The sequence below is a fragment of the Ambystoma mexicanum genome, chromosome 14 (genome assembly GCF_040938575.1).
Source record: "Ambystoma mexicanum isolate Mex_15411 chromosome 14, UKY_AmexF1_1, whole genome shotgun sequence".
NCBI classification, from domain to species: Eukaryota; Metazoa; Chordata; class Amphibia; order Caudata; family Ambystomatidae; genus Ambystoma; species Ambystoma mexicanum.
Window position 1 is genome coordinate 442,289,522 of NC_090940.1, and position 22,685 is coordinate 442,312,206.

The 22,685-nt window shown below is 48.0% G+C and overlaps 2 protein-coding genes across 8 annotated transcripts in view; one reads left to right on the forward strand and one right to left on the reverse strand.

Annotated features, from left to right (window-relative positions):
• Positions 1 to 18,554, reverse strand: part of ZNF410 (zinc finger protein 410) — a 1,181,063-nt gene extending 1,162,509 nt beyond the window's left edge. For 6 of the 7 annotated variants that reach the window (XR_011283761.1, XR_011283762.1, XM_069637660.1 and 3 more), the window contains exon 1: positions 18,341 to 18,456. The gene's annotated coding sequence lies outside the window, so the exon portion shown is untranslated. Of the gene's footprint in view, positions 1 to 18,340 lie in introns of all 7 variants that reach the window. The other variant, XM_069637659.1, reaches the window with a different exon arrangement.
• MRPL17 (mitochondrial ribosomal protein L17) overlaps positions 18,551 to 22,685 on the forward strand; it is a 58,625-nt gene continuing 54,490 nt past the window's right edge. The window contains exon 1 of the mRNA XM_069637663.1: positions 18,551 to 18,999. Within this exon, the coding sequence (XP_069493764.1) occupies positions 18,826 to 18,999 (174 nt within the window). The 5' untranslated portion in view covers positions 18,551 to 18,825. The remainder of the gene's footprint in view (positions 19,000 to 22,685) is intronic.

The window sequence follows — 22,685 nt, forward strand, 5'->3', positions numbered from 1 at the left end:
CGAGATGCTGTGCGTGTTCTAGTCCAAACGTCAACCCATGTGTGATCCTCAATCGCACGGCCCAGGTCCGACTCCCACTGGGCCATGCAGGGAGGATTGGAAAGGAGGGGGTTCTTCCTGCGGCAGTTTATAGAGAGCCGAGATCTTTCCCCAGGCTGGCAAGTCCTTCACCGTGAGCTCCAGCGGGGCCAAGGGCCTTGTTGCGGCCACCCGAGTTTGGGGGTGGGAGCACCAGTGCCTCAGTTGGGCATAGGTGAATCTATCTGCCTCCGTTAGCTGGAAGATCGCTTTACAGCGTTCGAAAGTGAGGGGGGCATCCCCCTTCAAAAAGCTGCCCCAAAGTTTCAAGGCCTCCTGCCACCCAATTCCTAAAGTTCTGCCGGCGCGCTCCCGGGGTAAAGGCGGGATTGAGAAAAATTCGGGAAGATGCGCTGAAGCCACCTGGAATGCCTCCACCTCTGCGGGCCCACTCCCATGCCTTTATCGACTGCCTTGTGGCGGTCAGCACCCCTGCCCAGCTACAGCGTAGTGTGGTGGGAATGAACGGGAGAAAGCAAAGGGGGAGAGAAAGCCGGGATTGTTTGATCTCTACCCATTTCGGGCATCCGGTGGCGAGATCCCATGCTTGAAATTGGGCCAGCTGCGCTGCAATATGGTATTTCCGAAGGTCTGGGACCCCCAGGCCTCCCAGTCTCGTGTTGGCCATCATCGTTCTTCGAGGGATCCGTGGTTTCTCGCCCTTCCAGATGAAGCCAATAATTTTCCGTTGGAGCCGTTGCAAGGGGGGGGGGATTGCGGTTGGGAGGGCCGCGCAAACAGAGAAAGCAGGGAAGGAGGTTCATTTTGCATGTCGTTATACGCCCCAACAACAGGATCTCCTTTGTCTGCCATTGAGCAAGGTCCTTTTCCAGCTCCATGAAGAGCGAGGGGAAGTTGGTCCGGTAGACCTTTGTTGGGTCAGCAGGGATCTGAACCCCCAAGTATGGGATCGCTTGGGTGCTCCATTGAAACGGGCTATGGTTCTCTAAGGATTCCCGTTCGCCTGGGTGCAGGCCCACTCCGAGGGCCACAGATTTGTGAAAATTGATAGCGAACCCCGAGACCCTCCAAAAAGCCCGGATTTCAGCTAGGGCCACCCTCATGGAGTCTTTGAAGTTCGTGATGGTCAGCAGCACATCGTCCGCGTAGAGGGCAATTTTATGTTGGGTAGTGCCGATCCTTAGGCCTAAGATCAGGGGATCCCAGCGGCTCGTTGGGCCAACGATTCCATGGCCAAGGCGAAGAGCAGGGGGGAGAGCAGACAACCTTGGCGCGTTCCACATGTGAGAGGAATCGGGTCTGGCAGGCAGCCGTTGACTCTCAGTCGGGTTCTCGGGGCCTGGTAGTTCGCCAGGGTCATTCTCATGAAGGTCGGTCCAAAGCCAAAAGCTGCTAGGGCGAGGGATAGATAGGGCCAGTCCACCTTGTCGAAGGCTTTGGTTGCGTCAAGAGCGATCAGGGCTAGTTGCTGGGAGTCTCGGCTTGCAATCTCTATTAGGTCTAGTGCCCTGCAAATGTTGTCCTTCGTTGATCTATGGAAGATAAACCCCGTCTGCTGCGGGTCTATTATGCGCGGGAGAACAGGGGCAAGGCGGTTGGCCAGGACCTTGGGGTAGATATTAGCATCTAAGTTGAACTGTACGAGCTGTTCTCCTGGGGGTCCTTTGCAGGTTTGAGAATCAAAATAGTGGTGGACTCCTGCATTGATGGGGTGACGGTACCAGTGGCTGCAAACGAGTTGAAGAGGCGGGTCAGAGGAGCCACTAGTTGAGGGCGGAAGAGATTGTAGAAGCGTGTGGAGAACCCATCTGGGCCTGGTGCCCGTGGCTTTAAGCTTTTAAATGGCCTCCTCAACTTCCTCAGTAGAAATAGGGGTTTCTAGACCCTCTCTCACCTCAGGCTTGAGCAGCAGAAGCGAAGCCTCCTGGATGTAGGAGTGTTGCTCGCCTGGGTCCCGCGGGACTGCTGTCATTATTTCTGACTGGTGGGCGACCGCCATCTGTAGTTTGTCACCCTCCGTGTAGTGGATCTTCCCTTGTGCGTCGCGCAGGCCCTGGATAAAGTTTCTGCTCTTCTCCTTAGCCAGCTTGCTGACCAGTAGCCTGTTAGCTTTGTTGTTATGGGCATAGTACCATTGTTTGGTCTTGGTCAGCAAGTTCGCTGTAGCGTCGGCGTAGTGCGCCTCGAGCCTCTTCCTTGCCATTTGTAGGACCCTATAGGATTTCGGGGACCAGCCCTTTCATTTATGGGTGGCTCCGGCCTCCTGGACCTCAGCTTCCAGGACGGCACGGGCCTCCCGCTTCTGTTTGTGGTACGCGGTGCCCTGGGCGATGAGCTCCCCTCTAAGCACCGCCTTCATGGCATCCCAGGTATTAGCCGGGAGGTGTCCTCGTCAGGGTTTTCCGCAATGAAGCTTTTGATTGTTCTGGCAATCGAGTCTCTCACTGCCATGTTCCCCAAGATAGGGTCATATAGGCTCCATTGGCGGCGGGGAGGAGAGTCCGGGTCGTGCGCCCGCAGGGCAAGCGAGACCGGAGCGTGGTCTGAGAAAATCCGGGAGCCAATCGTGACATCGTCCGTGAAGGTCAGGATTTGGGGGAGAGCAATAGGTCAATTCTGGGGAAGGTGCGGTGGACGTACAAATAGAAGGTGAAGTCTTTCTCTTCTGGGGTGTTGGGTGTCCTGACCCACGTTTGGACTATTATGCTGCAACATTTGGTGCTGTGGGCTTAGGAAATCCAAGATGGCGGAAAAGCCCACATTTGCGCCAGAATCCAGGAGAACCGTGCAGTTTTGCACACACCAAAATGGTCCCCTGACCTGCCACCCACCAGTGCAAAGAAAGATGGTTCTGTTCAAAACCCGTTTTTATTAATGTCAAAAATTGCTAACATCATGGGCCCGGAACCACCAAACAAAAATCCAACTATGGTTGAGTGTTTTACTTTACTCTACTACAGATCCACATCAATGCCATGCCAAGCAAGGATCATATACTATCAAGTAAAATCCTTTCTTTTTGAAATGTATTAATTCAAGACAGCTGTCAAAAATAGGTGCAATACCGGCATTGGACACTGACCGGCGCTGGCGCTCTATAAATCCTGACAGGAGAGCTGTCTTGCAGAACTGTGCAGTGAACAGAAGGGGGTCTTATGTAATTAAAAGTTCAAAAGACTGGCCTTTCCTGAGAACTCTTAACACCCCAGAGACCCACACCAGGAGGCAGGATATCACATGGCCCTGTTGATTGAGAGGGAGGGGACTTCCCTGCAGCCTGCTGGACCCAACACAAGAGACCCTTTCAATTGAATGGAGTATGCTGATTTTGGGTGTGGACTGTAAACAGAGCTCTGCCTGAAAGGAGAGACATGTGATCCCTGACTCCCCCAGTTCCTAGGGGCGGGTCAGACAGGACTGTGGGTTCATATTGCAGCAAATATATGTTTAAGTTAAATGCTTCTAAAATCTTGTATGAAGCTCACAGAAATGTGCAATTTGGGGATCCTGAAAATGAAAAATGCCCTCACGATTTGAGCCCGAATTCCACTTTGTACGGTGGTCTGGGACCGAAACCCGCTATTTATTAATATTGCAGACACTGTGTTTAGGATAGAGACGTAGTGATTTCCAGTAATATGCTCAGGGAAGGGGTGCAGGTCTGTGTAAATTTTGAGGAAAAACCAATATGGTGAAAGTCACTAAAAAGCACAAAATGTTGCCATTTGTGAACCTAGGCTCTGAGGGGGATCAGAGTTGGGCAAGAGTGTATCTTAAATTAATCTGTGAAATGTGTATGTAATTTCAACGACGTGTGTATCTGGGAAACCTGTCAGTTATGAAAAAATCATTTTCTAAGTAAAAGCAAAGGGGCGTTTCTTCAATAGACTGTAAGACTCTGACTCACTCTGACACACTATCATGAGAGGGTTGGGCATACAGAATGAGCCGACCCACCCACTTTCAAAACACATAAAAAGAGACTGCTTGGACAGGCAAGACATTCACTTTTCATTTTCTTGCGGAGTGCTTTGCCGGACCACACAACATCTAGAAGGAACATCCAGAACTTAGACTCCAGATAGACTACAGAACTTAAACAAAGGCCTAACCCACAAGCTGGGAACTCTTCTCAGCAGGCCTTCAGAATCCAGCAATCCAACCAAACTATTCTACAGCCGGGCGAGCTGTTGGATTCTTTGCCAAGAATTTTTGCCAGAACCGGTAGCAGACTCAGAAAGCAGTGCTGTATCCAGAATCCACTTGATCCAGACCAGCAGAACCACAGACCAGACCAGACCAGAACCAGATATCCAAACCAGAGAACCAGTACCAGAAACCGCCCAGAGCCCAGTCCAAATCTGCTGACCGGACCCTGACGGCCTATTTCAAATTCATAGTGCGAGTATTCAGCCAGAACTGTGCAAAACCAATCTCTACTGTGCAAAACCAATCTCTTAGTTTAAGATAATCTAATTCAAACTATTTTAACCTATTTAGAACTGCATCTTAAGAAATTGTGTGTACATTCTGCAAAACTGTCATCTGTCATTTTGAATCATTATTTAATTTCTGAAAAACTACCTTCACAAAATCGTCCTTATCTCTTGAACCGTTTGAAGCGAGTTTTAACTTTCATTTTAAAGCTAAGATTCTAAGCTTTCCAACAAGCCTAGAACCGACTTGCTAATCCTTATAGTTCCGCCGTAATCGCGATCGACGCACTCGGAAAAAAGTGCCACGAATTGACAGTTTGCTTCATTTCAACCACGTGTAAAAATATTTGTCTTTTACTTCCATTACTGAATCCCGTTTTCAACCTGATAACCATCCCTGAATCATTGGTAGGGCTGACCTGAACTGACTTAAAGTATCTCTCACTCACCCTGAACCTCTAGAGGGAATTAAAAGCATTTTCAGCATATTTTACACTTCATTGCCACCACATTTAAAAGGATCTTGCCTGCTTTAAAATCATACCCGTTTTCCTCTAAGCTCGCTGGGGGGAACTGGAAATTTGTATTGCATTTTGTATTCCTGAGAATTGTGTGCTCTCCTTCCATCTCCTTATCTTGCATAGGGGGGGGGGGGAAATTGTCAAAGAAAAGGTGATCATATTATCTTTTGTTGAAATCATATCAAGTTTATTTCTGTGCTGCATTTTTCCCTCATTGCTTTTCCTTGAATCCATAAAAGTATTTTCTGCTACCTTATCCTTCCTATACTAACTCCTCATTGATTGTAAAGAAGTGTGCTAGTGTCAGATTATCTATTGTTGATCAACATTATATTCATAAGGGTGCTATCAAATATTAATTTATCATAAAAGTGTGATATATCTATATTGTTTAATTTTTCCAATAAACCTATTAAATTGCAAAACAAACCTACTTCTTGGCTCAGTGAGGTCAGGGGGATTCAAAGAGAGGGGCGTTATATAAGGTTTATCATCCAGAGGATACCTTGTCATAAAAATACATAAATAAGGGCTTCCCTTGGGCGTCCCAGGCTTGGCACTGACTTAGTGGGATTGCTGAATTGAAGTCACTTGACAGGGGATAGCACTCTCCAGGAGTCAACGACATTTAGCGTGCAAAATAGGTGAAGCAAAGCCGCCGCCAACGGTCCCTGGCTGTTAGGGGTGAGATCTGTCCTTGTGGGGGTCCGGGACCCCGTTAAAGTCCCCGCCGATAACTACTTGTCCTTCAATGAATGCAAGGAGGGAGTCCTCCAGGTCCTGATAAAATCCCTCCTGGTGCTCATTCGGGGTGTAGGCCGAGACGAGGGTGTAAAGTTGGCCGAATATAGTGCATTTGACCGCTACAAAGCGGCAAGTCATCGAGTCCAGGATTTGGGGTTTTAAGTCCTTAGCGAAGAGGATAGCGGTGCCTCCCTTCTTGGTTCCACCGGAGGCAAGGAATTGTAGCGGATAAAGTCTGCTTCGTAAGCGAGGAAAGTCTGCCGGGATTAGGTGCGTTTCTTGTAAGAAAGCAATTGAGGACCCCTAGTCGTGCAGTCTTTGGAGGATGGATTTCCTCTTCGGGGAGAGTTCAGGCCTCTGACGTTTAAGGTGTTGAGCTTTAATTTTATATGTGGGGGCTGGTGCTCCAAGTCCGTTTTGTGCGGGGAGGGGGGGGGGAGTGGGAGCGGGTAAGTCAGCCATAGTCGTGAGAGAGACGCTGCATAGGGGAGTCCTGTGGCTGAAAGGTTTCTAGAAATGGTCTCCAACGGGAGATATGAACTTCCAACGATAGCCTCCAACGGGAGGACCGAACTGTGACCGGGGGGACCGATATTGGTCTGTCAGGGACACCCCCGGCCACCCAGGCTGTCACCGAGTGACAACGCCAACATAGTTGAGATTCTCTCCAGGGGTTATAAGGTGGCATCCACCCTGGAGAAGGGTATGGACCGTATGGGGTCCGCGGCGAGCTTAAGTGAGTTACGGTGGTTCCTGCACTGTGTGTGCATCAGACATACCAGCCCGTGTTATCTGGGTTTACGGCTTCTCTGCACCCTTGACCATGGGGGCCGCTTCGGCTTGGGAGAGGCGGCGTCCTGCACCAGGCTTGTCTGGCTTGAGGAGTGCGGCTCAGTACCCCCGGGGGAGTCCGGGCAGGGGAATGACGCTGCGTCGTCAAGGTGGCTGATGGTGCGGGGGGTGCCCTTGTATGAGAACTCGAGCGCTGTGGGGAACAGCCATCGGTATCGAATCTGTTGGTCCCGCAAGAACAGCGAGAGTGGGCGAAGCATCCTGCGCTTTTGGAGGGTTAGAGGGGAGAGGTCCTGGAAGATCTGCAATGGGGAACCTTGGAAAGAGTTCATCTTTTGAGCGGCCTATCGCTGAAATAGCCTTCTTGGTGGTGTAGAAGTGAACTCTCGTGATTACGTCTGGAGGGGGATCTGTGTCGGATCCTCGGCAGGGGCGCAATCGATGAGTGCGGTCAAGGAGGAGCTGCATCTCATCTAAATCTGGCAGCAGGGACTGAAAGAAGAGACTTACATATCCGGGGAGCTCCTTAACAGGGATCGCAGAGGGCACTCCGCGGATGCGGAGGTTGTTGCGCCGGGAGCAGTTCTCCAAGTCCTCCTGCTTGCACTCGAGGATTTAGGTTCTGTCCATTAGTGCCTGAATGGAACGGTGGACCTCTACTAATGAGTTAGAGTGATCTGTGGCCAGTTCCTCAGTCTCCGCCATCCTACGTTCGATATTGCCGACCCGTTGTTCCGTTTGCTCCAGTTTGGTCGTGAGCTCCGCCATACAGGAATCGAATTCCGACTTGATGTCGGACATGAAAGCTTGGAGGTCCTCTTTGGTTGCGAGCGACCCTTTATCTTCTGTAACTTTCTGAGGGGAGGGTTTGGGGTGGAGGGGTTCGGCTTTCTTCCCCCTCTCCGGGGCCAGCAGCATGGTGGAGATGTCGCCGGATTTAGAGGTTTTTAAAGCTTTAGACATGGCTCTAAGGTGAAAGACTGCTCCAAGGGGGCCCTGCCTGGGGGCAACGCACGGGGGTCCCGGGCCCCAGGTGCAGGTTCCGGGGGTGGGGAGGGCCAAGGAGGTGGACTGGGCCGGGGCGCCTCAATTCCCTCAAGGGTGAGGGCGTACCTTAGTGGCGCAGCTCCGCGAAGCAAAGTGGATGACGGTCCGCTGGACACTCACTGCAGGCTAGTTCAAGTTGCACAAGTCACAGGCAGACCGCATCCGGCTGGAAAGGGCGGGGGGTGGTCAGGGGCGCCCCAGGAAGACAATAGCGTAGGCCGACCAGTGCCTTTGGGGCGCTCCTGCGAACCGCAGAGAATCAGGGCTCTCTCCGCAGCACTCCCCCTCCCCGGGTGATGGTGGTCAGGCCCAGGAGCCGGAGAGCCCCCCCCGTTGCGGTGGGCGATGAGCTTTAGGAGTCTGGGGTTGATGTGTGTCTCCGTGTTGTGCTTGGGCGACAAAGCCAGCCAGTTCGAGGAGCTCAGCGGTCTGGGATGCTGGAAGAGGGATGGGGTAGTCAGCCCCAACCCGATCGCTGCTGGAGCCACGGGGCCGGTGTCAGCCGACACCGAATGGGGGGGCCCTCCACCAGGGGGAAGCCTACCAGCCCCAACAGAGGAGCTGCAGTGAATCCGCTGGCCGGGCCCAGCGGGGCCGAGGTTCAGGCAGGCAGTTGGCCTCGGTGGAGGGAGGAGCCCTCGCGGGATCCCCCGGACTAGAGGCCCCAGCAGGAGGAAGAGGCCGACTCCACGGCCGCAGGATAGGTCAGACCGGCTCAGCCGCCGGATGGGGACAGGCCGCTGAGGCTGCCGGCGGCCCCCCCACGGGTGCTTGGTGCTGGGGGCCCCGCAGTGGTGCTGGGTGGCGCTTGGTGTGGGTGGCCCCGCAAAATGGTAGGATGGCGATGTCGGGGAAAGTAGCCGGCGGAGAGGGAAGCAGCCGGAGCGGCTCAGCTGCAGGCAGGCTCATCTGCGCGGGGGTCCGCCGCGCTACTGTCAGGCCATAGAGCTCGGGCCAGCCGGTGATGCGGGTGGCCCCCACCCGGGATCTAGGTGGTGCAGGTGTCGGCGCACAGTCAGTGCGAGTTAGAAGGGGGTCTGATCCAAGACGAGAGAAGGCTAACGAGCCGTAGGGGGAGGGGCACACCATTGCGGATGCCATCTTGGGGATTGCAGCGCCGGCGCAATGTCTTCTCCGCGTTTCTGCGATTCTGGGGCCGTTAAGCACCCAGGTTGCAGCAGAAGCGCTTCCAGCGTCTCCACTCAAGTCGTGCTGATTAATATCATGGCAGGAACCGGGGAATTACGGTGATGGCCGCGGACTCATGCGGAGGCCATCAGTGGAGCTGCCACATCGCTGGCGCTCCAGGCCACGCCCCAACAATTCTATCTTGATATTTGCCTTCAGATATTCTTTACATCGCTTTTCCATCTCTTCAGGCTTTTGTCTTTTATCTGTTGAATTATTCAGAATATCGAATGGTACAGGGGTTGATTCTGTTACACATTTCTGATATAAAGAGATGGTTTTCCACATAGCTGTTGATGTTAGCAATTGGAGTTAATCCATTCTCCTAAATAGATTACGTAGTTTACCATTTCGAGCTTCTGATTATTGATGGTCCAAATAAAAGACTTTTTTTTAGTGCAACAAGCTGACTTCATTATCAAGATGTTTGAATTTCTTCACGTTTACCTTCATCTCAGTTTCATCCAGGTAGTCTTTGAATACATTAAGTCGTCTCTGTAGTCCAATTGCCCTCTGGTCAATAAAGACCAGATTGTCTGCGTATAGAATCCATGGAATCACTCCTTCCATTTTAGGTGAAATGCTCTAATGCTCCTTTGTGAATCTTCCATGTCTGCCATATATAGGGCGAATAAAAAGGGGGCCAACGTACATCCTTGTTTTATGCCAGCGTGTGTGTAGATCTTTCTCGAGAGGGAACCATCTCTTGACATTTGCACCTGTATCGATGTGTCCGTGTAAAGAGCTTGGATATCTTCTAACAGGTCCTTCGGGCATTTCCACTGCTTCAGTTTTGCCCACAAGTGTTCGTGACTTACTCCATCAAACGCTTGTTCTAGGTCAATGAACCCTAGGTAGATTTTTGTATTTGTTTCTAATGAACGTTGTTTTAACAGGTTCAAAATGAATAGATATAATGATGTTCAAACTCCACTTATGAAACCTGTTTGCCGGGGATCAATTATACCTGCCTTTGTTGCCCAGCGTTTTAGATCCCCGAGTAATATTGATGCAAATAGTTTACCTATAGAATCTAATAAAGCAATTGGTCTATAGTTGCTTAGTTCCCCACAATCTCCTTTTTTATAGATTGGGACTACTATTGCATCCTTCCATGACAATGGAATGGTCAGAGTCTAGAATATTTGTGTGAATAGTAGGGTAATTAAGTCTCCCCAACTGTCCTGATTAGCCTTCAGCGTGTGGTTTGAGATGCCATCTGGGCCCGCTGCCCTTGAAGAGCTTAGTTTATTGATCATCCATATTATTTCTGTGCGGTCAAATTCCAGCATCCACACTCTCTGCTCTTTACTTCTCCCTGAGTGATTAGTAGCCCGCTTCTTCCAGAATAATGCTGAATAATGTTCTACCCAGCATTCTTCCGAGACTTGACCAGTTGCGAATGCTGTTTGGAAGTCATCTCCCTTATTGCGGTTGTCTCATAGATTTCTTCCATTACTTGCGCATACTGCTGCCAAAAAGTGTTCAGCATCACAATGGGCTCTTTTCGCCCGGATAGCGCTTAGCCAATTCTTATAGTTTTGTTTGCATTTCCTTATCTCCAGTTTATTCTGGCATTCTTTTGTCCGTAACATTCTACTGTCCGCTCTGTATTTTTTCCTTTTGGCCACCAAATCCTTATCATAGCCATGTTTCCCATTCAACGTGGTTGTCCTACTTATATCTTCTTTAATTTCAAATTCTTTTAGTAGCCATCTATATTCCACTCCCTCTGGGTTATCACACACGTGTCTTTCTTATCTCTCAGCCAGCTTAGGTATTTCTTTCTGCTTTATTCTTAGTTTATTCCTCCCCCAGGATACTTCCACGGGTCCATCTTCAATCTTTCCTGCTTTCTTACCTGGAGCTCCAGTTCGATCCTTAGTAAGTCGTAACTTCAAGAGACAATCCATTGCAGGGTATTTCCAGATACAAAGCAGTAATCCAGACAAGCACGACTTGTACCCCTGGACAAAGTGTCGGCTCCATGTAGGTCCCCCTTAGTCAAACCATTTAACATCCTCATGGCTCGGATTTCCATTTCATTTGTCCATCGTAGGGCTCTTCCCTCCAGCTGGGATTCAGTTTTAGGCTTCCCGTCTTTAGCAGTTTGACATTTAAGTTACCACATATAATTAATTGGTTATTTTCCTCTAACATTGACTCGTCAACTTCTTTCATTACATTGCTTATGTATTTCTCAGTTGAACACATAGTTTCACTCCAATATGTGTTAATAGTATTTTAAGTTCCTGATTCTCCAGCCGTTTACCAATTTTAATAATCTGTATTTTTTATTTTGTATTTGTATCGCGGACCAAACCCTGAGGTAACTGGGCGCTAGAGAGACTTAAGGTAACAGACATAGGCAAGGTCAGGCAAGCAGATTATCATCAACAAATGGACCCTGGTTACAGGTGGGTCAATTAATAAGATACAAGGTAGAATGTACAGTGGTGGGCTGCAGAGGCTGGGCCCGGCGTCTCAGGTGATGGTAAGTGCTACTTACTAAAGCGCTTGGTACTCAGCCTGTGTTTTATACTAGCTTTAAAAGTGAGGAATGAGGGTTTGTGTCTGAAGGGGATGGCTAAAGAGTTCCAGTGTTTGGCTGCTCCCAATCCCTATCCCTACAAAGGGATTGGGAGTGCAATGTTCCACTACGTTTAAATCGCTGTCAATTTTGACCAAGATTAAGAGTCCTGCATAAGGCCTTCCCTTCTCTCCTATCCTTGCTGGGTTCACGTAAACTTCATACCCTTCACATAGTGGCTTATTTCTTATCCACGTTTCCTGCAGACATAACATTTCATATTGTCCAAGAGAGTCAACATCACCCGAATACAGTTGTTTAAACCCACGTGTATTCCATGAGGCACAAGTTTGTCTCTCAAGATCCTCCTTCCTTTCATTCTACTGCTTCTTTGTCGCTGCAAGTCGGAATCTTCTCTCTCCCTTGATGTGTCGGTTTTGTCGCTTTGATTTGCTTTCTAGAGTTGTCAATGGTAAATCTTAGCTTTTTCCCCTGCTCTTCTGAGGGGGTTTAGCAATCTTGTTCCTTTTCAATTCTCCCCTTCAATTTTGACCTTTGCAATTTTATGATAGGGGACTTCCTCAATTCCTTTCCTCTGGACTTCATTTCTATCCCAGAGGGAGAGCATCTCTCCATGTACATTTTGTCTTCAGCATTTACAAATTTTAAGACGCTGTTCCCTTTCTTTAAATGTCCCCTTTCCTTCGAGATACTGGCGGGCTCTCTAGGTTTCCAGACCCGGTCTTTAAATTCACTCATCTCATAGCCTAACAAGGCTATTTTATCTCTTGACTCCAGTAGTGATTGTTTAATTATAAGCGATTTCAGGTGTAGGGTTACCCAATCCAGCCTTCTTTCACTGAAGAATTCCACTATTAAGATGTTGTCCGATGATATATATCTCATTACGGGGATCTGCCAAAAGTGTTTCATCACTTTTTCTCTATTTAGGAGGATACCCTTAGAATCTTTCATTATTCTCTATAATCGTACTTTGTACACTCTTTCTTCTCTCTGCGGCTTATTATTACAGTCTGTATCTTTCCTTTTGTGTTGAGATTCATTCCTTAACTTTTTTTTCTCCATTTACATTCTTTGGGTCCTTCTCCTTTGGCTTTTGCTTAATTCTATTTTCCTTTAAGCGTTCTAAAATGCTCAGATTTGTTCTCATTCCAGGACAGAGCTTTGTTTTTCTCCTTTGCTGGACGTTGTCACTTCTGTCTTGACTATCCCTCTCTTTCGACAGTGGCAGCTCTCCACTTGTTTCCACTGTCATGTCCCGAACCTGCTTTTCAATTTCATCCCACTCCAAAAAACTAAGATTTTCCCCATTCCTCTTCATCCTGATTTTTCTCAATGATCTCTATCAGGTCACTCAAGCATGCTTCTGATTCTGCATCTTGAAAGTCGCAGTCATCTAAGTTTTCCCTTATTGGGAGTGAGTCGTCTAACACATACATTTCGAGAGGCTCCTCTGCCATCATCATTTCTCTTCTAGCCTTCTTGGCACATTGTATCATTTACAGTCTTGGCGGGTTTTAATGTTTCTTAGAAAGGCTCTTGATCCGTTGACTTTCCTTTTTGGCATGAGTTTCATATTTTTTTGCCTCCTTTTCCTTCTGTGGCCGAAAAGAGTTGCCTTCTTATCAGAATCTTTTGTTTTATCCATTATTGCTGTTCCTTCGAAGATCGGGAAGTTTGTTTTTTCAAGATCTTTCATTCTTTGCAGGTGTGGGAGCTCCGTTCCGTCCTTCTCTTTGGGCTTGGTCTTAGGGACTTCAATCATCTGGGATGCGCACTTACCCTTTTTCTGCACAGGCAGGTTCATCTCCTTCTGGGCTTCGAAGATTTTATCTATTCCAGTTACAGTGACATTTGTATTTTCCATAGGCTTTGAGATCACTTTCTCTTTATGGGCTATTTCCGCTGTAGAGATTTCGAGGCTCCTTTGTGAATAATTAGCTACTTCCTCCTTTTTGTACCATCTTCTCATCCACTTACAGTCCTATAGAACCGCCTCCATTAGTAGAGATTTATCATTAGTCTCTCTTATGGCAATGTCAAATAGCCGGTTTTGCCATGCGTTGGATAGTTCGGCTTCTTCAACTAGTCCCTGTTTAACTTTGTTCATAAAACCCTCTAAACCTAGCAACTGAGTGTTGTTCTTTGCGTTCACTGTGTGAATATCTTGTAAGGAGGTGTTTATACTCTCATACAGTTTTAAAAAAAGGGGCAACTGAGATAGTCAAAGCTGCTATGACTATTTTGAGTGTGGGCTAGTTTGCCATTCTTTCATTTTTCGCCTCTTCGTGCTTACTTCTATCAGTCGCCTCCTCCTCTTCCTTTGTTTCTAGGTAACTTCTCTTTTCCGGGGACACATGTACCTTAGGGGAGTCTGCTCTTCCTTGTTTCTCCATTGTAGCATGGCTCCGATCCAGTGATAAATTAGCAGAAGGGTTCTCCAGGCCTCGTTGTTCCTTCCTTTTTTCGTCCCACTTTTGTGGCGAGAATGTAGCTTAATTATCTAACGCTGCTATCTTCTCTTTTATAAACGAGAGACTATTACGTTTCTCACGAGCTTTCTTCCCTGTTAGGGCTGATAAATCTTGTATTTGTTTTTCTGCCAGCGCTGAATTACTTGGCTCCTTTAACTTCAGCTCAGTGTTCATCTTAGTAGAATTGTTAGTAACCACTATAGGTGGGGGCGCTTCCTCTTCCCATGCCACTTCCGCTAATGAATTTCGCTCCCACTGGGATTCTCCCCTTTGCTGATCCTCTGGGGCAGCCTCCCTGTCCGACTTTTCTTGTTCTTACAGGACTGGATATTGGAAGGTCTTTCTAGGTTGGTTTTTCTTCCAGCCCGCCGAGCTGACTCCTGTATTTCCTCCATTTCATCCAAATCATCCCAGACCAGGCTTCCTACCTCACAGGTACCCGATTCTACATTCCATTCTACTTTGGGGGCTGGTCCCACAGTGAATTTGAGTTGGGCACTGTTTTTCAAGTTCTGAGGCTCCAAGTGATCTAGAAGCATCTCCAATTCCGTTGGCGCAGTGGAACTTGGATTTTTAAGCACCGTGCACTCATCTACTTTACTTGTTTAGGGTGGGGATTGGGGGAGTCACATGATACCACTACATCGGCTGCCTTCTCCTGCCTTGAATGGGAAGCTATCTCCCCACAGGGTTCACTGTCCTCTCCCTCCCACCTCTCTTCATAGTAGTCCTGGTTCTCTCTCTCCGGCCAGGGGATTTCATATATGGCCAGTATTGTATTTGTCACTTCTTCATTGCCACATTCCACCACCAAGGTCTCTAGTCCTTCTGTATTTACAGTTGGACTTTTAGTATAGGCCGTCAAAATTTCCCTCTCAGTGGTCGGCTCTGTGGGTCTCAGGGCTAATTCACCCAGTTTCTTCTCCAGCCCAATAGACAGTGGGTTCCCCTCAGCCTGAGACATTTCCGAAGGTTGGGGGTTTACTGACGTTGCCTCTATCTGGTGAGTAGGGGCGTTCTCTGAACAGAGTCCATACCCTTCCGAGCCTTCCAACCTTGCACATAGCTCCTGCACTTGCAACGGACAGACAACCTGCTGTTTTCCTCTTTCTCATTGTTTACCAGTCAAGGCATGTTGTTGTCCCTCCTCTGCACAGTTTCCTCGATCTTGCTCAGCTCCTCGCTCAGTTTTAATCCGTGCTTGCAGCGAGGTGGACTTGCGGGTGCTAAACATCAATCACGACTGACTTTGGGTCGCATTTAAAGAAGGGCGATGTTAATGTAGGTAGTGAGTTCACACGTCTCACCTGAAGTCTGGTGCTTGTACCCGACTGCTCCCCTGTTGCCTGATTTACCTCAGCCCCCAGTCTCTTCATCGTCGTGCAGCTCCTCTTTCAAAGTGCAGACTGCCGCAGACACCGGACAACACCACTTGCGCACCACTTTTCGATGTATGGGGAGGGACAATGAAAAGAGGGCTTTGATCCTCACAGGACTGATTCAAGAGCAGGGGTTTACCTTTGTGAACTACTACAGTCCCAATACGGACTCCATAGGGACATTGGAATTTATCGGAGGTCAAATAAGGAAGCAACCAGAGAACATGGTATGTTGGGCAGAGGACTTTAACGCTGTCATGAATAACTCGTTGGATAGGTCGGGGGGCTTAGTAGAGGGGGATCTAAGGCTAGGAGTAAGTTGTTGCAGATTTGCACTGAGGGTTTGGTGGACGTATGCAGGGCTAGGCATGGCGAGGAGGTTCACATTCTGTTCATCTGTTCACGGCTCTGCCTCTGAGCTGTATTTTTTTCTTCCCTTTACCAAAGGGTCTGGCTGGTTTCACATTGTAATATCCTTGCACACACACTTTCTGACCATGCTCTGGTGGTTGCTGGTCTCTCCATACCAGGAAAGGGTCATGGGGGCAGGAGCTGAATCTTTAAGAACTAAAGCCTTCGGAACAGTTTTCAGCGAAGAAGCGAGGGAAGGAGTAACTTGGTTCTTCAAGGGAATGAAGGCTCCACAGCCTCCGATTCCAAGCTGTGAGAGGCATTCAATTGCGTGATAAGGGGTCTGTGTATCGCCAAAGAGGCAGGAATATTCATCATCACATGGGGGCCGAACTGACCGCCTGTATGACACGAGTGCGCAAACTGGAATCGGGGGCTGGGTTCTTAGCGAATGAGGATAAGCAGGCTAGATTCTGTGAAGAACTAAGTTTATTTAGGCACACCGCCGATCGGAAGGTTACATTTCTTAATAGGTCGTCAATGGTGAGGAGTTATGTGGAGGGTCAGGACTGGGGCCACGTTGGCGTGCCCAATTAAATCTGAAAATTCCAAGTCGCACATCAATGGGGTCATAGACCATTCAGGGTTGCTTGGACGAGGGGATAATGGGGGAATTTTTTGACTTCTACACAACACTGTATTCATGCAGGTGCAACAGAGACCAGGTTATGTTAGATGAATATCTGGACCAGGTCGGTCTTTGCTGGTTTGCACAGGAAGAAACAGATTGGTTGGGGCAACCATTATCACAGCAGGAGATCCATGAGGCAATCAAATTGTTACCCGGCATAGAGATGGGAAGAGGAACACAGGGGTGCCCATTGTCTCCAATGCTGTTCGCACTTGTGGTGTAGCCCCTAGCAGAATTGGTTCAAACGCGGCGGCACATTGATAAGTGAGTTCAATTGTTTATGCATAAATTGATAATCTCGCCGGACGACTTGACACTATTTATCAGGGACCCTGAGGTGAAACTGGCGTCTGTCACGAGGGATGCCTTGGTTTTCGGTCGGTCCTCTGGGCTTAATATCAATCCCTCCAAGTCAGTGCTGTTTCCTCTTACTGACGGGACTGGGAGGTTCCAAGATGAGTTTGATTTTCGGTGGTCTCTCGCCCAGACCCGCTACCTGGGGGTAACGGTGGCTAGATCTCAGGAACTTCTCTACAGGGAGAATTATGAGGTGAAGTTGGAACACACCGAGTCTTTGCTGGGGAGGTGGAGGAATTTGCCTCTGTCTATATTCGGCTGCATCACGCTAATTAAAATGGTTATACTGCTGAGATTTCTGTACACCTTCCTTAACACATCTTTACAGGTGCCTGTAAAATTCTTTAAATCCCTGAAATATGTTTTAACTACATTTATTTGGCAGGGGAAACAGGCCAGAGTGCAATGGGAGTAACTGGTCGCTCCTTTGGAGAGGAGAGGGCTCGCCCTACCTGAGCTTGAGGCATAGCGGACAGCCGTGCAGGCATCCTTCTTGCAGCACTAGTTTGATCTGAAACCAGAACAGGCTCATGTACAGATTGAGAGGGCCATTGTAGCACCATCACTGTTGAGAGCAGTGGTCCTCACCTCCCCACAGCTGGACATTAAAGCGCATAATATGGTCGAACTGACATGTTGTGCGTGGAAGCATATTGAGGGCAGGTCCAAGGATAAGTTACTCTACTCCTCCCTATCAAACACTGCAAGAGATGATCAGCACAAGGTTAGGTCCAAGCTGGTTTCCAGAATATACTCTGCTATAATCGACAGGTTCGCTGGGTACTCCCGGGCTAAAGGGGAGGAGGCGCTGGCCGTTCACTAACGGATAAAGTCTGGAGATATTGTTTTATGCAGACTCAAAAAGGTGGCGATTAACAGCAATTTTAAGTTGATTCACTTTAAGTACTTGCACCAGTTTTACCTGACCCCAGTGGGTGTTCACTGGTTCTTCCTGCAGTCATGCCGGAGATGGGGGGTCTCTCCCGCAAACTTTCTACATCTGGCTTGGTTATGTCCCCAGATTTACTGAACAAAGGTGTTTGAACTGCTTGAAGGAATCGCTGGAGTATTGGGGACTCCGTGCCCAGTGGTAGCAGTGCTGGGTCACACACAGGAATTGCCAAAGCAGGTTAGGATCCTTCTGGGTTTGTTGCTATTGGCCAAAAAAAGGGTGGCTATGATATGGGGGGGGGCCGACCTCCTGAATATAGCCATTGGAAGAATGATATTGCTCATTGTCACTTACTGGAAAGAGACTATGGTGAGTGAAACCTAAGGATATCTGGTGGATTTATATCGCATATTTACTGTCAAAAGGTAACAGTGACATTGGGGGGTCCGATTGTTAACTCGATATCTACTGCCTGGATCTGTTCTGCGTCACTCTTTTCTTGGCTGTAATTGATTATCTACTTTTGCCGGATCTGATGGGAGTAAAGCACTGGGTTGTGAGGCTGATATGTTCTAAATTGTTTTCTCGTTCTGCATTAAGATGGAGAAACTAATAAAAAGTTATTTTAAAAAGCTTAGAAAACAGGGCTGACTTGGGCACTCATAAGTCAAGACTGACGTGAGGAAAATTCTGAGCTCGCTAGTGAGTTGTACTCTTGGGTATAACGCTCTTGACTGCAGCGATAGGAGTTGGAGAAACGATAGTCCTAGTCTTGGGGGAACCATGGGAGCCACATTATTATGTAATATATATCAGCTGTGATATAGAAAGAGAGGGTCGAACTCTACTCCTCTCAGACACTTGTTTTGCTCACCCACCGTTATCACGATCCGGTCCCACCGGGGTCCGATTCAGAGCAGCCACCGCTGCTGCTGCCGCTGCCACCACCACCACCACTTCCGGCAGCAACACGGATCACTTCCGCCCCGCACAATAAACTTCCGGCAACTAGAACGATCAATTCCTTGCTGTAATCCACTCCCACCAGCTGTCAAAGTGTGTCTTCCGTCCCACAATGAACTTCCGGTACCTGTAATGTTTTCTTCCTATCCGCGCATGCTACTTCCGGCATTGCTGCCAATCAGTTTATCTTCCCGTTCCATGCACCAATGACACATCGCTCATCGCTGGCAGTGGTTTCTCTTGGTTTTTTTCACCTTGTCCCTGCACAGCAGAGTCCGTTTCCAGCAGGAACGCAAATAGTTTGTTTTTCTTAACTTCGCTTGCATTCTCTTCGGGATAGCCATAATCTAGTTCTGCAAATCCTTCGCTTCTCTTGGATCGGTGCGTGCCTCTTGGCTTAATGCGGCTACTCCCAGCACTATACATAAGCCATGGCCGCGTCGCCCGTCGTATGGGGCTCGGTCCCCGTTCCCGCCTGGACATGTTACGGAACCTGCTGACTGCTTTGGTGCGACACGAGCGCATCCAGACCACCTGGGCCCGAGCGGACGAGTTGCAGTTCTATGCTGAGAAGGTAAGTGGAGGGCGCAGTGACCACCGTGCAAATTGTGGCCGTTCCGGGCAAAAGGTCAATAGGGGCACACATTCTGGACTATGGTTCGCTGTTATGGACACACATTATGGACGGACCGCACACACTTCAAATACGACTAATCATACAAAAGAAGCAAACGTGCAACTTATTCATTTGAAAAGAAAATTTAAATGTTGTAAAACTGGGCGTTTGATTGTTCAAAAATAACTGCAGTGGTGGCTGGTGAATTTTGTAACTGGAGCGGTGTGCATTAACTGGAGTGGGTGTGCATATTTCGCAGTAATCTGTCTGCTCGAAAGAGTCTAGAAAGGAAGCCCTGACAAACCAAGGGGAATTGGAGGAGTTCTTACACGTGAGAATTTGTTTTAAATGTGTTTAAATTAGGCATTTTAAACATACCATACAATTTACAGTCGGTACTGCAAGGCAACAGATTTAAAGGTCTGATAAATACCAGGCCACCAACAGTCAGCAGGAGCAATCATTTTCCAATGCGTTTGAATGATGCCTCTGCCCACAGTATTACTCCGAGTTCTATACTTGTCACTTGCCTATTATTGTGTCACATTAATTACGAATTGTAGGATGCCTTTATTTCAAGGCAGGCACATCCGTTACTTCTTCTTTTTTATTCTTTAGACTCCTGTCATTCCTACATAGTAGTCCCTCACCCAACAGTGTTGCTAGGTCTGGTAAAGATCTGTAGCTACACTGTAAGGATTGTAGGGTCTAAGAGCTAGATAGACTTTTGGTTGTAGACTCAGATATTCGGCCCAGGGCTATAGCCCCCCGTAGCAACGCCTCTGCAAGCCTCACCTAATGAACTTCCTAATCTTTTCCACGCCAAGGGAGAGCGGCTCGATGAACAACCACCTTCTTGTGGTGGGTGGATGCACGTAATAGGACGAATAGTAGTATGCAGAGTAATTAAGATTACCCTACATGATTGATCCAGGTATTTGACCTACGCCGCCTCGTACACCGCCTCCTCCCCTCCTCCCCCCTGCACCGGCCTTTCCTGCTTTTTGAAGGAATACCAAAGCCATCAGGAAATCAAGCTTTGAAGCAGCAGACGCAAGTCCAGGCGCTGGTGACATCCTAATACAGCAGTCCATAGAAAGGCAGGCACCATTATTTTGAGGGTTTCTATTGAGCACCGACCTAACCTCGGGAAGCAACAAAGCACTTCACAAGTCCCAGGGAGGGAAGCGGAGATACTGGAGAGCTAAAACTGGGAGTGTGTAGGAGGCAAGCAATTTGGCAGCAAGTTTTCTACAAGAAACCAGGGGAGCAGATAGCCCAGTCTCATGTTATGCAGGGAATGGATTTTGTGTGGACCTGTGTGTTAGGATGGAGCCATTCCTTGAAGAGGAGAGTCTTGAGCTCTTTCCTGAAATGTAGAAGGGGTCCGTCTGGTGTTGCCAGGGAGGAGATTCCAGAGTGGGGTGTAAACTGAGAATGCATATCTTCAGGTTCAAGTCTGCGCATGTCCTTCTTGTGGAACGTAGGCCTCTGGAGATGCTGTGTTTCTCAGTGAGGTATCTTGAGGATTTCAGGTTGACACCCTTGTAGATGATGCTGCAGGATTTGACAATGTATATGGTTGCAATGGGAGCCAGTGCAGTTTGAAGAGGGCCGGGATGATGTGCTTGAATGTGCAGAGTCCTTTCAGCCGTGCTGCAGCATGTAACGCACATCTCAGAGGTGCTAGTGTAGTCGGAATGAAGGGTTGGATTTTGTACAGGAGAGAAAGTTGGTACCAAGCTGTTTGTTATTTCCTTGGTATGTGCTGCTTACAGGAAAAGTGTCTGTTGATGTCAAACCTAGGAGACTGGTCATATGTGGCCAGCTGGGGTGTGAAGCCTTTGAGGTTCATACCCGAGAGCTATGTCTGGGGGGTGTTTACTGTAGGTCAGCAATACGAATTCTGTCTTGGAGAAGTTGAGATTTGGGTAAACACTGGTCATCCAGGACTAGATAAATGTGAGGTAGGCCATGAGCCTGTGGAGGTCTTCGATTTGAGGTTATCTTGAGATTGAGCTGCGTGTCATCTGTTTTGGTGGCTGTGGATGTTGTGTGGCACCACAAATGTCCCAAGCTGTTCCATGTAATGTTTGAAGATCACTGGTGAGAGAATGGACTCTTGTATAATTCCACAGGTGATGGGTAATCTTGGTGATTTGGGTGAATTGGTGGTGGTTAGCAAGGTGGGATTTGAACCAGTGGAATGCAATCTCATTGATTCTCATGCAGTGATGTGGATTGTCAGTGAGTGTCCGGTGGTCGGTTGTTTCAAAGGCGCTGAGATGTCAAAGTGAACCAGGAGGTAAGGATGACCATCACCAAGGATGTCAAGGGCACCGTCTATCATCTTGATGGCAGCCAATTTAATGGTACATGTGGGTCTAAAGACAGATTGGTCGGACTTAAGGAGGTTATTGGCTTTAATGTGTTGGAAGAGTTGCAAGGCTCCTGCTTTCTCCTGGATCTTACCTGGGAAAGGAAGATGGGGCTGTAGTTGCAGAGGTCATCAGGGTTCAGTGTTGGTTTCTAGCGAAGCAGGGGAATATGTCCGTTCATGAGGGTAGAGAGGAGGGTGCCTTAAATGAGGGGGCTGTTAATTGTCAGGTAAGGGGGAATGACAATCACTCACCCTTGAGCAAAGACTGCTGCCACTGACCATTTATAGTAATGTACCCCATTGACAGCAAGGTTGAATGGATGTAAATTAGACTGTGAATACTCATCATTTTACACACTGTTTTTATAATTCGAGTGTAAATTAAATGTAATGATCTGCCTCTGCGTGATTATGCACACAGCAGAGGCACTCTGAAAAATACAATTGCGCAATACTGGTTTGCTTTCACTGGGGAAAAAAGCATCATTTGTTACAAAATATCAATTCTCAATTGCAACTTAGTTTTCCATCTTATTATACAATCCTAAAATTCTAGGAAAATTAAATATGCACAGTGCTTCTGGTTGCTCCATGAGCATCAACACAGCCGAAGCTAAATGGAAATAAACCATTCCTTTTATCACAGTGTGCAGTTTCTTTTTTTTGAAAGGCTTCAGAAAAATACATTCTGTTTCAGAGGTGGCTTGCAATTACATTTATGTAGATAAAAATCAAAAGAAGCCTTCTGGTTTCTGTCAAGTAACCTGACCTTTCCACTGCCCTCTGCTCTAAACCTCTGTGTAAATGTACAAAGGAAAATAATAAAGCTGTCGTATTTACAAGATTTTCATGCGTAAAAAGGCCGGGTATGCACCTTATCTGGAGGCCTGACCAAAACATATCCATGGTTCTACTGACAGAAATGCCCCTATAGGGCGTGATTTTCTACCTCCCTCGCTCCACCCAAAATAGGGCTGTGTGAAGTGGGCAGGAAATCACACGTCATGTTCTATGGCGAGAGATGCCCCTAGGGATTTAGTCTAGCGCTCGGACTGTTGAGTGTTTGCACCCCTTGACATAATACAACCAGGAAAAATATTCATGTATTTCGTTTGGACTCAGAGAGACCTCATTATGATGCATTACTCAAAAATGTGAAACTGACACTTGAAGGTAGCAAGTCAATATATTTAATATTACTTCTGTTTTCTACCAGCTCTACTTCTCATTACACCTGCTATGGAAGCAACAATTATAACGTAAC